The 13,432-nt window shown below is 39.6% G+C and overlaps 1 protein-coding gene across 5 annotated transcripts in view; it reads left to right on the top strand.

Annotated features, from left to right (window-relative positions):
* Sorcs1 (sortilin related VPS10 domain containing receptor 1) overlaps positions 1-13,432 on the top strand; it is a 535,816-nt gene that overhangs the window by 518,639 nt on the left and 3,745 nt on the right. Inside the window, exons 25-27 of one of the 5 annotated variants that reach the window (XM_036172182.1) lie at positions 7,296-7,401; positions 7,533-7,680; positions 9,102-9,130. In XM_036172182.1, coding sequence (XP_036028075.1) covers positions 7,296-7,401; positions 7,533-7,653 — 227 coding nt within the window. In that variant the 3' untranslated portion in view covers positions 7,654-7,680; positions 9,102-9,130. Of the gene's footprint in view, positions 1-7,295; positions 7,402-7,532; positions 11,619-13,432 lie in introns of those variants that run through there. The other 4 variants (XM_036172212.1, XM_036172201.1, XM_036172174.1 and 1 more) reach the window with 4 other exon arrangements.

Genomic DNA, 13,432 nt, shown 5'->3' with positions numbered 1-13,432 from the left:
CCATAAACATAAATCCTTCTTCAATGAGGGATGGTACAAGACACTTTCCTCCAGCATTAAGTCTGATTTACAGCTCTGGGCCTTCACTAAAACAGAGAAGGGCTTGTAACACTAATATAGTCATAAACATTAAAATCTAATTTCTTGGCATGGGTGGAGGCAGCCTAATAGTCAGAATAGGCAGATAACAGTGAGAGAAAGTAGGTAATAAATGAGACATACCTCTAAATATGGGATATACTATTTTCATAATCAAGATAAGTGGCCAAGGGCAGCCAAGAGGTGTGGCTGGGAAGCTTTTGAAAAATGATTAAAATGTGAATTAAAATCTAAGTGGCAGTGGAAATTGAAGAGCTGGGAGCTTTATGAGAGTTAAACAAATGATATTATCTACATGCAGTTCATATGCTTCTATGGGTAAAAATGCTGCATTCACCTTCCACTATTTCCACCTACATTTCAGTAATTCAGGGCTTTTAGTTTTCCTGCAGGTTCTTGGTCTCATAGAGTGTGGGGCACATATGATTAAAATGAAAAGGTATAAAGCTAACATTTTTGGAGAGGAAGAGCTTCAAAGCTCATATTGAATAAAAGCATAAAAATACACACTGAGAATATTGTTCCCACCCCTTCTTGTCCATTAGTGCCTTGTTCAAGAAGCAGCATTTAGGAAGACTGTCCTTTGTCAAGGGCATGTGTGGGTTTTGTAATAAAACTGTTATCTTGGCCTCTATGCTGTTGCCAACTGATTTAACTTCTTTTGCAGGTGCAATAAAAAGCTATCACAGGCACATTAGAAGATTGATATTTCCAGACTTCAGTTGCTAACACTGGAGAGGTTAAGAGTAAAAGATGGGGGTGGCGAAGAAAGTGTAACATTCAACCTCATTGTGACACAAAGTGAATTCTGCTCTCCAGCTCCATCTTGGTAAAGATGCTTTCCATGTGAGGTAGCAGAAGCCCCAGGTGGGATGTTGTAGAAACTACAATGTGTAATCGAAGCCACAGTATAATCGATGCAGATGCCAAAGAGTTGCTGTGGAGCGCTCAACTGTAAAGTGAAATAAATTGTTGCAATAACATTTTCCAGTTAGAGATGAAATTAGCACTAGTGAAGATCTTCCACAGTCAATAAATTTTTTCACCTCTTTACTATATGACCACCCAGCTATTATTTACAAGTAAGTCCTTTATAAGAAAGCCATGATGATAGTATTTTTATTTCCTTCTATTTTTCCTAGAGTTAAATATATTTTCCTCTTTAAATAACCAGATTGTTTCAGAGTAGCTTTCAACAGACATTAAATTGTTGTGATACTATAATGGATAATAATAGGTGCCAAGAGATATAAATATATCTTTTCCTCCAATGTGATTAAATGAATGTGACACCTTCATATACATCCATATATATGTATATATATATGAATACATACATACACACACACACACACACATATATATATACATATTACATACACACACATACTTTTATACACACATACCAAAGATGAAGTAACATTTCAGCTTGCAATAAACTCTTGATTCTATTCTCTTAAGAAGGCAATCTGCCCTTCAGATAACTAAGTGCTTTCCTGGCACACACAGAGCCCTGCCTATAATTGATTCCAGCACATAAGCCAGGTTGGGTGGCACACACCAGTAATCTCAGCACTCAGTGGTTGAAGGCAAAATCACTGGGCTGCTCCAAGGGAATAAGAAACTATTTAACTGGCTGGAGTGGAGTCAGTAGTTTACTGCATCGTTTCTGAGAAAGCTCTCAGGTAGAAATTGGTTGGTCGCTTTGGATATGCTACTATCTTTAAGGGTTCTTTTTTTCTTTTCCATTAGAATATGACCGTTTACAATAATCAGTGGTCTGGTAGTTTATATGGAAACTCAGGGTGCTGGAGATGCCTCAGTCTGATGCTTCCCAATTAGCTCTCAGAGGCAGACCAAGCATTGTGAAGCTCATGACTGGGACTGTATATGAACTGGAGGCAGAGATGTTATCCAAACTAGGGTGCACAGCAAATGGAAGTTCCTCTGTCCACTCTTCATTTAAACATCTTTTCTGTACCATTGCCATGTCACTAAAATCCCTCTGTACTGAGTTTCAACCCGACAGGTTCTAGAATCCCTCAGGAGACAAGCTTCTGGCCATGCCTGTGGTGGATTGTGTAGGTTGGGTTAGTGACTGGCACGTCTGTGGGGAATTTTACAGACAGGTTAACTGAGGGCTGAAGATCCACCTTCACAGTGCACAGTGCCTTTCTGTGGGCTGCATGGAACTCCAGACTGAATGAAAATGATGAAGTGTCTGACCACCAGGATTCATGGCTCTCATTTGAGGACTGTGGACACACTGTGATCAGCAACCTATGTTCTTGTCACCATGCCTTCCCCACCGTGTCCGACTCTCCCTGGCACAGGTAGCCAAAATAAACCCTTTCATCAAGGGGCACTGGTCAAGTATTTTGTTCCAGCAATGTACCAAGTAACTAATATGCCCCCACACATGTTCTTCCAAATGTTTGGGTTACCCAGTTTTTATTTTTGAAGTATTTAATATGAAGCCATGGGTCTGTTCAGAGACAGGAGAGAAAAAACTGAAAATTGAAACAAACTGTGCTGCTGCAGCTTCATGACCACATTGCTGAGCAGGACCTAAACTTACAAAAGGTCTGTGACTGAATGAGTGTGTGAAATGCTGTGGTGTGACTACATGTGTTTTCATCTCGCAAGACTGGACACTTTTCATATACTGATGTGCACCAAGAATCTTAAGGTGGGGAAATGTCAAGGGTCAAATTGACCTAACTTAGAAACTCTTCATCTTTCAGAACTCTTTAGGATGTCCTTTCAGGAATATGGGATATTAATATGACAGCATAAAGAATTGGCCATGTCTGTTGTGTTAGAGACCATCACGGGCAATTGCATCTCTTTTGACTTTTTGACTTTCATAACTTTACTAAAGCAAAGATTATTTTTCATTTGACTTCTTTTTTTCTTCTTCTTATTTATTCTTTGCATCTCCATCTCATTTATTTCCCCATCCCTTCATATCCACTCTCTTCCCTTGCAACCTCCCCAAAGTTGTCATTTGAATTATTCAAATAAAGAATTGGAGCTTCCATTAATTGAGTTATATCAAAAAGGCAGACCCAGAATCTGATCTATAGAGAATATATGAAATCCTGAACACCAACTATGGAGTTTTGATTTTACTTTCATGTACACAGCTATAACTGTTTGCTTAGGATTTCCTATATGTCTGTCACTCTTTTATGGATGTGGTAACATTTCTATTACTATAATCAACTCAGATCCTTGTGAATAGAATACAATAATTCAGAGCATAGCCTAGTAGTTCCTTGCAGGATTTTAGAAATGATGTGTGAGCAGAGTTGTGGGGTGTCCAGTTACCTGGAGCAGTGTTTATATCCATGTTATACACTATGCATTTATAATGCAAAAACCTTCTCAGCCCTTTTCTTCCTCATATCTACCTTGTTGAAGCTGCAACTAGAGAGGGATTAATTTATGCTAATTCCACACAATGAGCTCAAATCCATTTATCAGCAGTTTCCATTCCTTAGCAATGCATGCAAACACACCTAAATATTGAGAAAATTAAGATATTTGACTGCTACTGTGTGAAGCATTAATAGACACCTTTATTTGCAGGCACAGATCAGTAATCAGAGGCCAAACAAGGAACACAGAGCAGTGCCACTCAATCTCCCCACTGCTGTTGGCTCTATGCTGCTCCCCTGACTCCAAGAAGTGGCTAAGAGATTCAGAACCAGGAGATGGAATAGATAGTGCATTTTACACCTCAAAATGCAGAAACTCATATTCTCCAAAGACTGTGATAATTGCCCAGCAGTATTAATATGCTTCTTTAAGAATGATGATCTGAGTTTGAATGATGTCAGATTGAAAAATTCAACCTAGAAAAGAGGAAAGCTAAGTGAAATGGTGCCCAGTTGTGTCTGAGTATATGCACACATATGCATGTGTGTTTCCTTCATATGAGTAAGAACATAGTTAAGGTAATTTCTTCTTCTTATTTTCCATGTATTCCAAATGTTGTACCAGGTATAGTGGTGTACACCTTTAATCCCTGCATTCAGAAAGTAGGCAGAGGCAGTAAGAGCTCTGTGAATTAAAGACTAGCATGGTCTGCATAGTAAATTTCAAGGCAGCCAGTGAAATATGTAAAGACCCTGTTTCAAAAGAAAAAGAATAACAACAAAAAATTTCAAATGTTGTCCTTTCAAGTAAGTTTTGTGGTTTTCTTAGCTGCACCTCCCTTCTATTCTGCTTGTGCTACAGGGACCTTCTGATTAATATGTGGACTTTAACTTTATTCATGCCTCTGACTGTCCTCATTGTCTATGGCTCCTCTGGACCTCTGTTTGTTCACTGAAAATTAATGGTTTACATTAGATTACTTTTACATCATATTCTCATTCCTTTCATATGATAACGATATTGTGATAAAGAATGATGGGGGCAGAGTTATTTCAAAACAATGCAGTGGTTGAGCTTGTGTGGATTGTATGCAGATACAGAGAATAGGATTGGTTGTGAGAGAACAGTTGTTCTGTCATCTGTCTGTCTGTCTATCCATGGCTCACCTCTTCACATACACATGTCACCAAAGTTTAAAAGTGTGTGATCTAGGATCCTAAGCGCTCCTTTTAAAGCATAATGTTTAACTCCTGTCACTTGTGAATTTTTTCCTATGCTATCTATCACATTTGCCTTAACACCTTTCCTGATAAATGTCATTTTTAATTTTTTGGTCCTTTACACCAGGTGGGGCATATAGAATTGTGGGTATTTGTATGTGTTTGAATGGCTCACACTCAAGTATCCTTTCTTCTGTTAACTAGGTGAAGTCCTGTAGGGTGGCATTCAGCATTGAGCAATTACCTGCTTTTGTTTGTGTCATGTGGCTGATGGTCCTTGCCTTCCATCTGTTAAAAACAGCCAAGATAATATCTGTAACAATGGAAAGTGCTCTTTTCTTCTGTGATATTCTACCAATAGCAGCATACACTCAGATGCATTTCTGGGCTTTGCTGATGGCACCAAGAGCTTCATTTTCTTTCTTTTTTTTTTTTAAGTTTGGAAATTTTTTTCTTTTTTGTTTTTTAATTATTATGTGTTTTAATTTAGTAAGTCAGCCATGGGTTTCCCTGTCCTTCCCCCTCCCACCCCCACCACCATCTTCCCCCCAGCCCCTCCCCTCCATTCCCATGTCCTCCAGGATCAAGGCACCCCCGGGGATTCATTTAAACCTGGTGGATTCAGTACAGGCAGGTCCTGTCACCTCCTTCCAGTGCTCGAGAGGTCCCCAGAAATCCACAATGATACATCCTCTGTAGTCTGTTGGCAATGGTCAAGAGAAAGCCTGATCTGACCTAGTCTGATTATCAGATGACTAAACACCCTAACATTTTCTTTGTTTAAATATGAAGCACCTTGGCTTTGGGTGTTCAACTATACTGAGACTACCCAACCAGCTCTCACACAAGGACATGCTCTTGCTGCACAAAATTGAGAGACTTACAACAGAGACAAAGCAAGAGGGTTGCTTATATTCAGTGCCTGCTAAAAGCGGATCCTCCTGCATAAATTAAGTCCATTTCCAGAGAAAGGAACTTAGACTTTTACTTTGCACCAACTTTATGGTCATATGAAATATGGTCTCTAATAGTAGCTGAAATATAATCTTGCAAAAATCAGACAGAGCAGATGCAACCATGGGTATTGTCTGAGACTATTAATATTGTAGTCATTTACTCCTGAACTTTTCTGCTTGGATGACCAGAGCATCACCCTGTTGGCTCTCAATGGAGAAAAATCATAAAAAGGGTGCTTAAAGGTCACCTACATTTCTGGGTATTGGGCTTTGCTTAAATTGATGGAAGGTAAAGGTCACTATCCATGCTTCTGCAAGGTACAGGTGGATTGTTTTCAGGCTTGAGCTATACCACATTTGCCAATTGTCAGTTTTTGACATGGTAAAAATTAATTGCAAACAGTCACTGCAAGTACAGAAGGCTTGACTTTGAGGATGAGATTTGGAGTTGGGGGAGAGACGTTTCATAGAACTGCTATGTAAAGAAAACTTAGAGACAGAACCTTGTGCATGCAGATATTTCAGCTTTGTCTGTGAGGAATTTCATGTACTTGAGGTGCTGAAGTTCCTGGGGTGGGGTACCACTAAGCTCTTCTCCCCCAAAATCAGGGTATTGACCTTCCCAAGTATTCACTTGACCATCAGCTTCCTGGGTGAAAACAAAACAAAACAAAAACAAAAACAAAAAAACGTTAGCATACTCTATAGCTTTCCAATTCTTTGTCTTGCAACTGCCAAAGTAGTGATATGAGTAATTCATAATCCTCACACACACACACACACACACACACACACACACACACACACATCGTGTTTATGGTTTGACTGCTTTTCCATTGTGCTTAGTGGGGAAAGCTTACATACAATGCATAGGAAATAATTAATAATGATGATAATAATAATAATAATAATAATAATGCATACTATTCCTGACATAGATATTTAGCCTTACCAGGTGTCTACCCTATAAGAGTGTGGAAGCATACCTGCAGAGCCATTCTCCCACACCTTTTAGTATACTACTGGTAAATTACATAAAGCATTGAATGTTTTATTATAAAATAAGTTTTAAAATGATTTTACCCAACCAGGTGTAAGCTCAGGTAAGGGCTCTGAGCACAATGAAAGTGGGCATCACTGAGCTATATGGAGTAGGTTCCATGTTTGATAGTTTCATCTTACAGTGAGTGGCTTTTGATCAGGATGTAAGCCCATCAGTAACACGTATTGGTTAATTAATAATAATGACAGCAGCAATGCTAGAATGAAAGGAAATACGAAGAGATTGATAACTATATGTAACAACTCAGTCCTCACAGCCAGCCAGTGAGGTATGTACTATTATTGTTTAGCTACATTAGACACATTAAGGTGAAGCAACCAGGCCAAGTCTGTACAGCAGGCAATTGTGTGAATAGAACTAGGAGCTCTTCTGTTTTCCCTTGATCCACTGTAGGGCTTGTATAGACCAGCTGGAGCATTTTCAGGGCAGGGACCCACTTAGATGCATGCTTCACTGTGGACCATGCATTGGGCCTGTATATCCCACCTGGTTTCCTGGGATTTACCAATCTTGTGTGTGAACCTTATGGACCTGCTCAAGACTCTGCTGATGTTTGTCCTTTGTATATTCCCCCAGCCCCACTGGTGGACCTCACTCCAACCCATAGTGGATCTGCCATGCTGATGTTGCTCTCAGTGGTGTTTGTGGGGCTGGCCGTATTCGTCATCTACAAGTTTAAAAGGTGCGTGTCCCCCACCCCTTCCATTCCCCTGACCCCAGTCTCTTCCCTCCTTCTGACAGGTTCAGAAGCAATAAATCACAGCGAAACTCATCTCTGGAACAGAGCAGTGATGCTTTCTGTTAATGTTTTAGGAAGATCCCGGGGATTAATGTTTATGCCCAGATGCAAAATGAGAAAGAACAAGAGCTGATCAGTCCAGTCAGTCACACTGAAAGCAGGCCCAGTGTCCCTCACCCTGACCTCAGCTTGTAGATGAGAAGGTGGAATCACAGCTCCTAGGTAAATGATGCCCAGGGGCCATCAGCTGCCCAGGCTGAGTAGTCAACACTAACCGACCTTCTAACCCCTTTTTGGCTTTATATAACCACTTTTTTTTCTGCTCTAACACTCATGAGAGAAACAGCTAAAATGCCCCTTTCTTGCTCCTTTCTAGCTTTTTTTTCTCTCATTAAGATTCTCTCCCTTTAAAAAAATGTTTCTAAAACACTAAGCTTCAAAGTGTGTGAACATTGAGCATATAGTCTCTTAACTATTGCTACTTAAGGAGACAGAGCTTTAGAGTCTGGGGGAGGTAGGTAGAAAGGCAGGCAGTAAACAGGGCATGAACAGAACACAGCAATCTGTACTACAGATAGCTCTCAGACCAAATTGTTTTAGAACACCAGAAGAGCCCAATGTAAGAATATTGGCTAATCTGACCATTAGAAAGGGTTTTTATTGTTGTTTTGTTTTTGTTTTTGTTTTTTGTTTGTTGTTGTTGTTGTTGTTGTTGTTGTTCCCTTTTAGTCCAGTGGCTGTCTTGAAACTACTGCCCTGGAAATGAGGGATCTTAGAACAAGGAAGGACATGTAGTTGTAGAGTACTTAGGATATGGGGATGCTAAGATACCAGTTGGAGAATTAGGCTAGAGAGGAGCCCACAGATACCTTTTTCTGCGTTGACTACAAGTTTTGGCATTAGATGACAATGGAGCTTGTTTTCCTGGGGCCTAAGCATGGGAGTCTGAGACATAGCTGGAGGAGGCCTGAAGTTCTGTTGCTAAATCTTACTATGAATTATAGAAAATGTTTTTGAGGAACTAAGACAAACTCATGGAAATACCATCGCTGATCCCCATCTCTTCTTGGGTCCTGGGGCCTATAGCTGACTAAGATGGAGAAATTATATGATAGTTCATGCTTCAGGCTAAAGTTGTGGTGCCAGATCACTTAGAATGCCTTTACAGAAAAGATTTTTAATCTGTTACTTGGAAAAAATGAGTTTAAGTGGACATGAGAAAGGTCTGCGGCTGTATTACAGGAAATTTAAATGCAATGAGTAGCACTAGCCAGAGATAATAATAACAACTGCAGCCACATCTGGTGTCCAATTTTCACAATTAATTTTCTTTCATTTGGTGGAGACAGGGTGATAAAAAGACACAATAGCATTGGGATAAAAAGTACAGAAGCTTTTCTGTCTTACTGTCCAGTGTAGTACCACATACTCTGTCTATTCACTTCTAACGCATCTCAAATGCTGCTTTATTTAAGGGGTCGTTTGGTTCTTTGTCTCCGTTTCTGTGGTATGAATCACAGTGGCTGTTTATTAAAGTGGCAGTTCCCCCTTTGCTAGAGACATCTTTCAGCACATTACAGTTTCTGACACCGTTTCCTTTTCCAGTGTCATTAAATGAGTAAGTGTTACACGTTTTCTCTTAGGAGAGTAGCTTTACCCTCCCCTCCCTCCCCTTCTTCTCAACCTGGTGACTCATCTCTCCGGTTGCAAAGATCAAGACAAGCCACTCCACCTTCATCGCCAAAGCGGGGATCTGCTGGGGCACAATTTGCCATTTAAGGAAAACCCCCAAAGACTACAGGAGACCTGCTGATCAGAAAAGAATTTCGCTCTTGTCAAGTACATCATTCTTCATGACCACTAACTTTATGTTTCTTTTTTTCTTCTGTTGTTCTGTTTCCTATTTTGCCAGGAAGTATTTCCATAGTTGCTGAGAATCAAAGCACAAAAGAAATCCCTACCTATGTAAATGTTTGAATGGAGGACGCCAGTAAAACAAACAAAAATAAAATAAAAACAATCAAAATCTAAGCTAACAAATAAACACTCACTGCATCGGGACTTTTAAATTCTTCAGACACAGACAACAAGGGTTTTAGCTTTAAGCCTGTGCATGTGGACAATACCTTGAGAACACGTTTGGAGGGGCAGTGTACAGGTGCTCTATTTTAATGGAAAACACTCCCCTCCCTCTTTCTTCCCTTTTTCTGATCGGTCATGTTTGTAGAACATTCATAACATATAGGCCAAGGAAATCTGCATGTATTTTTGGAAGTATTCTTGGCTCTAGATTGAACAGCTACTTTAGCACTATAGGCTGAGGGTGGATTAGCCATCTCCAGCCTTTTCACAGGATACAAAGACATGCACAGGAGTTTGAAACCCTGAGCTGCTTCTCTGTTTTATTTATTGTTACTTTTCCTTCCTAAGTTAGTGTTAGTGGCTCTGTTGGTCAGCAGTGACCACAGGCTGATTTCTCTCCATTTTCTGTGGCCACAGGGACAACGATCCTAGTTAAAGATCCATACCCATGTAGGCAGGTTCAACAGGAACAGAAGGGAGACTAGGAAGCAAAGCATATCAGAAATGGACCTTTATTTCCTGCTCAAATTTTCTCCTTGCCCCAAGTAATGTAAAAACAAACAAAGACAAAAAAGTGGAAATTTTTTTCCAGTAGATACTTACTATTCTACCTTCCCATTTGTTTGCTATCTCTGTGTGGACATATTTCTCTTGATATCTTTCAATTTTTTCCTCCTTGTCCCCCCCCGATCATCTTTTGACTGCTCTCACTTTTTCTCCTCAAATGTGTTGCTAGAGTTTGGACTTTTAACCTGGTATTTCCTAACCCTGGCCCAGCCTAGGCCAACCCTGACTCCTCTCACAGGTTTTCATCTTTATCAATTTTCTACACTCCCACGCATGCCGGCTTCACTGCTCTCTGGCCAGCTTGCATTCTGCCCAGCTGGATTCAGTTACATTTCCCCTTTGTCTCTTCCTCTGGAACCCTCTTTTGTCAAATATCTCCATCTTTCCCACCTGGAAACTTATGCTGTGTGTGAAAAAGTTGATACATGCAAAGCAACCCAAATCTGGCCCTATACTTTGGAAAGTAAAACATAGATGAACAGTGGGGTTTTGCGCATTAACAAAAATCTTATGTGGTCTGAATCTAGAAGATTCTCTTGAGGAATGTTTTGAATGTGTGACTATACTGCAGGGTAATATGTTCTATGATAGTTGCTGTTATCTGATATTTCCTCTATAGAATAACCATATTTGTAAAATAAAATTGATTTTTAACCAGAAGAAGAAAGCAGGTTAATGAACTTAATATATGGAAATATTGAAAAAACTACAGAAAGCAATCTTCTCTTATATTTGGATGAGGCTTAGATTGTTTAAGATGATCTTGCTGATTTCATGTGTGCATTCCTGTCTTTGAGTGTCATGGTATTTATAAAGAAAAAATAAGTTAATATAAAGGAAGACTAAAAGCTGCTTACAGAAAAGTAAGGCTCACAACCCTCGGGGCCTCAAAGCAAAAGAAAATCAGTTTCCTCAAAGGAATTATGAAAGAAGGCCCACAGAAAAGAGCAGAGCTTGTACCCCTGCTGAAGTGCTTCTATATGATTGAAGTCTCTTTACTTTTCTGGACAGGAAAAATCCACTATCAAGTGAGGATGACAGATGTTCTGGTAAACCACTTCCAGAACCCAGCCTCCTTTTCGGGTGTGTCCTAAACCTAACAACAGGGTATTGTCAAGGGTCTTGTTGTATCCCAGTGATCAGTATGACTCCTGCCCTTTTGTGGCTGTATTAGTGATCACATGACCCCTACACATGGATGGTCAAGGAAAGGGGAGAGTAGGAAAGTTGCTGCCAGAGGTTACTCAAGCAGAAAGCTTTGTGGTAGATGTCCCATGTGAACCTGTGCAATAAATTATGCCTGGGGACATAATCAATCTATTCTTATTGATTCTGTTCAATTGGAGTCTTCCATATTTAGTCTGGAAGACAAAGGTTTTGAAATCCAAAATAGGTTCACTCAAACCAGTGCAGGGAATCCTCAGAGTTGCAGTTCAAATTATTCTAACTTGAAAGTCATTATTAAAAATGGAAGGGTTGGGGATTTAGCTCAGTGGTAGAGCACTTGCCTAGCAAGTGCAAGGCCCTGGGTTCGATCCTCAGCTCCAAAAAAAGAAAAAAAATAAAATAAAAATGGAAGACCACTCTTGATTTATCCCAGTGCCTTGCCTAGAATAATATTTTGAAAATTATTTGTCAATGAAATGATATGAATGAATGAAGAGACACAGGAAAGAAGGGGCTGTAAGTCTTCATTTAAAATAGAGATGGGCTTGAGAGACCTGGTATCCCAGAAAGTGAGCAAAAGTTGCTGGCGATATATTCAGCTTCTCCAGTGTCCTCATGTGCCTCTCCTCAAAGCTCCCTCCCACCTATAGGTGATTGGTGAAGCAAGCTGCTGCTCAGAGGAGAACTCAGGGTCCCTGTAACCTTGGCCAGTGGCTCTCAAATTGTAAATCTTTGGACAACACTATCAGTGTCACCTACACTTGTTGGAAATGCAGATTCAAACTAGGCTAAAACAGAACCTGCTATTTTGGAAATTTTAGGGGATCAACAGTATTGTTTTCTGTTCATGGGTCATGGTGGCCCAAACAGTCTGTTTCAATACCAATCCAGGTGATTATGATATATGCTCAAGTTTGAGAACCTCCATACCAGGCCTTGCAGTAGAATACCAAGGAAAAAGTAACCTTGTGAACCTTAAGTGGCAGGGACCCAAGTGCCTACTTCTCACTAATAGCAGGTACAAATACAATGAGGAGTCTGGCAAAGTTAAGGCCAAAAGAGTGTGGGGAGGAATACATAGAAGGGAAGATTCAGGGCAAGCTAAAAATTGGATACTGCAACATTTCTTAAAAGCCCAGAGGGAAAACTGTGCATGCTCTACCCTGAACTACCCATCAACATTTCCCCTTTGCCTTATTCCTAATTGGATTCACTGTCCAAATTGCAGAGGTTTGCTTTGATTTTTTTCCAGAAGTTCCAAACAGCAACTTTGAAAGCAATGGGGTGCTTGGCAGCTGTTCTGTGTTTTCCAGGATTCCAACTGAGCATTGAAACCCCTCATTTGCCAACTTATTTTTATAGGAAGCCAATTTAAAAAAAAAAAAATGAACATTTTCTTATAGTATTGGAACTACTTCTAATTTTAAAATGACTTTTTTGATGTATTTTTTGTTAAATACTATGTAGTGTAATGTATAATTGCTCTTGTTTATTGCTTTTACAATCATATTTATTAAACAGATAATGTCTCTAAAGTCTTGGCCTCAATGTGTTTATTTAATATCAAAACATGGTCTAGATTTTTATATAAAAATGATGCAGTTACAAGACTTCATAAATGCTAATTTTGTGAAAATACCTTTAACTCTGTATGCTTGAGTTTTTAACTCACAATGTGCTTTATTCTCTGAATTCTATTTGCATCCCAGTCGACTGTACAATACCTATCACTTTATTCAAGTACAGTATTACATTTAAAGATCACACCAAAATGGTTACTTTGGAATGAGCAATATATTTGTTCCTATTAGTTCAATTTTTATGCTATTAATAAGGAACAAAGATATTAAATCCTTGTAGTTACCAAAGGACAGAACCTGGATGCAGTGAGATGGAACTTGGGTCAGCTAAGGGCTCCTAGGGTAGGACAGAAAGAGCTTTGCATTTAGAACTGGAGAAGGGGCTTCTACATATGTTGTGCAGAGGTGCAAACTTGAGCAAATTGTTTTAACGTACACAATCTGCAGTGTCTTCTTATATATAATGAGGAGGAAGATGACCCCCTCCTAGCTTTGGTATTCTCTGGGAGTCATTCCCAAAAGAGCTAGATAGGTGGTTTAAAATTAGTAGAAGATAAAAACGTGGGCTAGATTCAAAT

Source organism: Onychomys torridus, chromosome 1 (genome assembly GCF_903995425.1).
Source record: "Onychomys torridus chromosome 1, mOncTor1.1, whole genome shotgun sequence".
In the NCBI taxonomy this organism is placed as follows: domain Eukaryota; kingdom Metazoa; phylum Chordata; class Mammalia; order Rodentia; family Cricetidae; genus Onychomys; species Onychomys torridus.
This window is presented reverse-complemented; position numbering and strand designations above follow the sequence as displayed.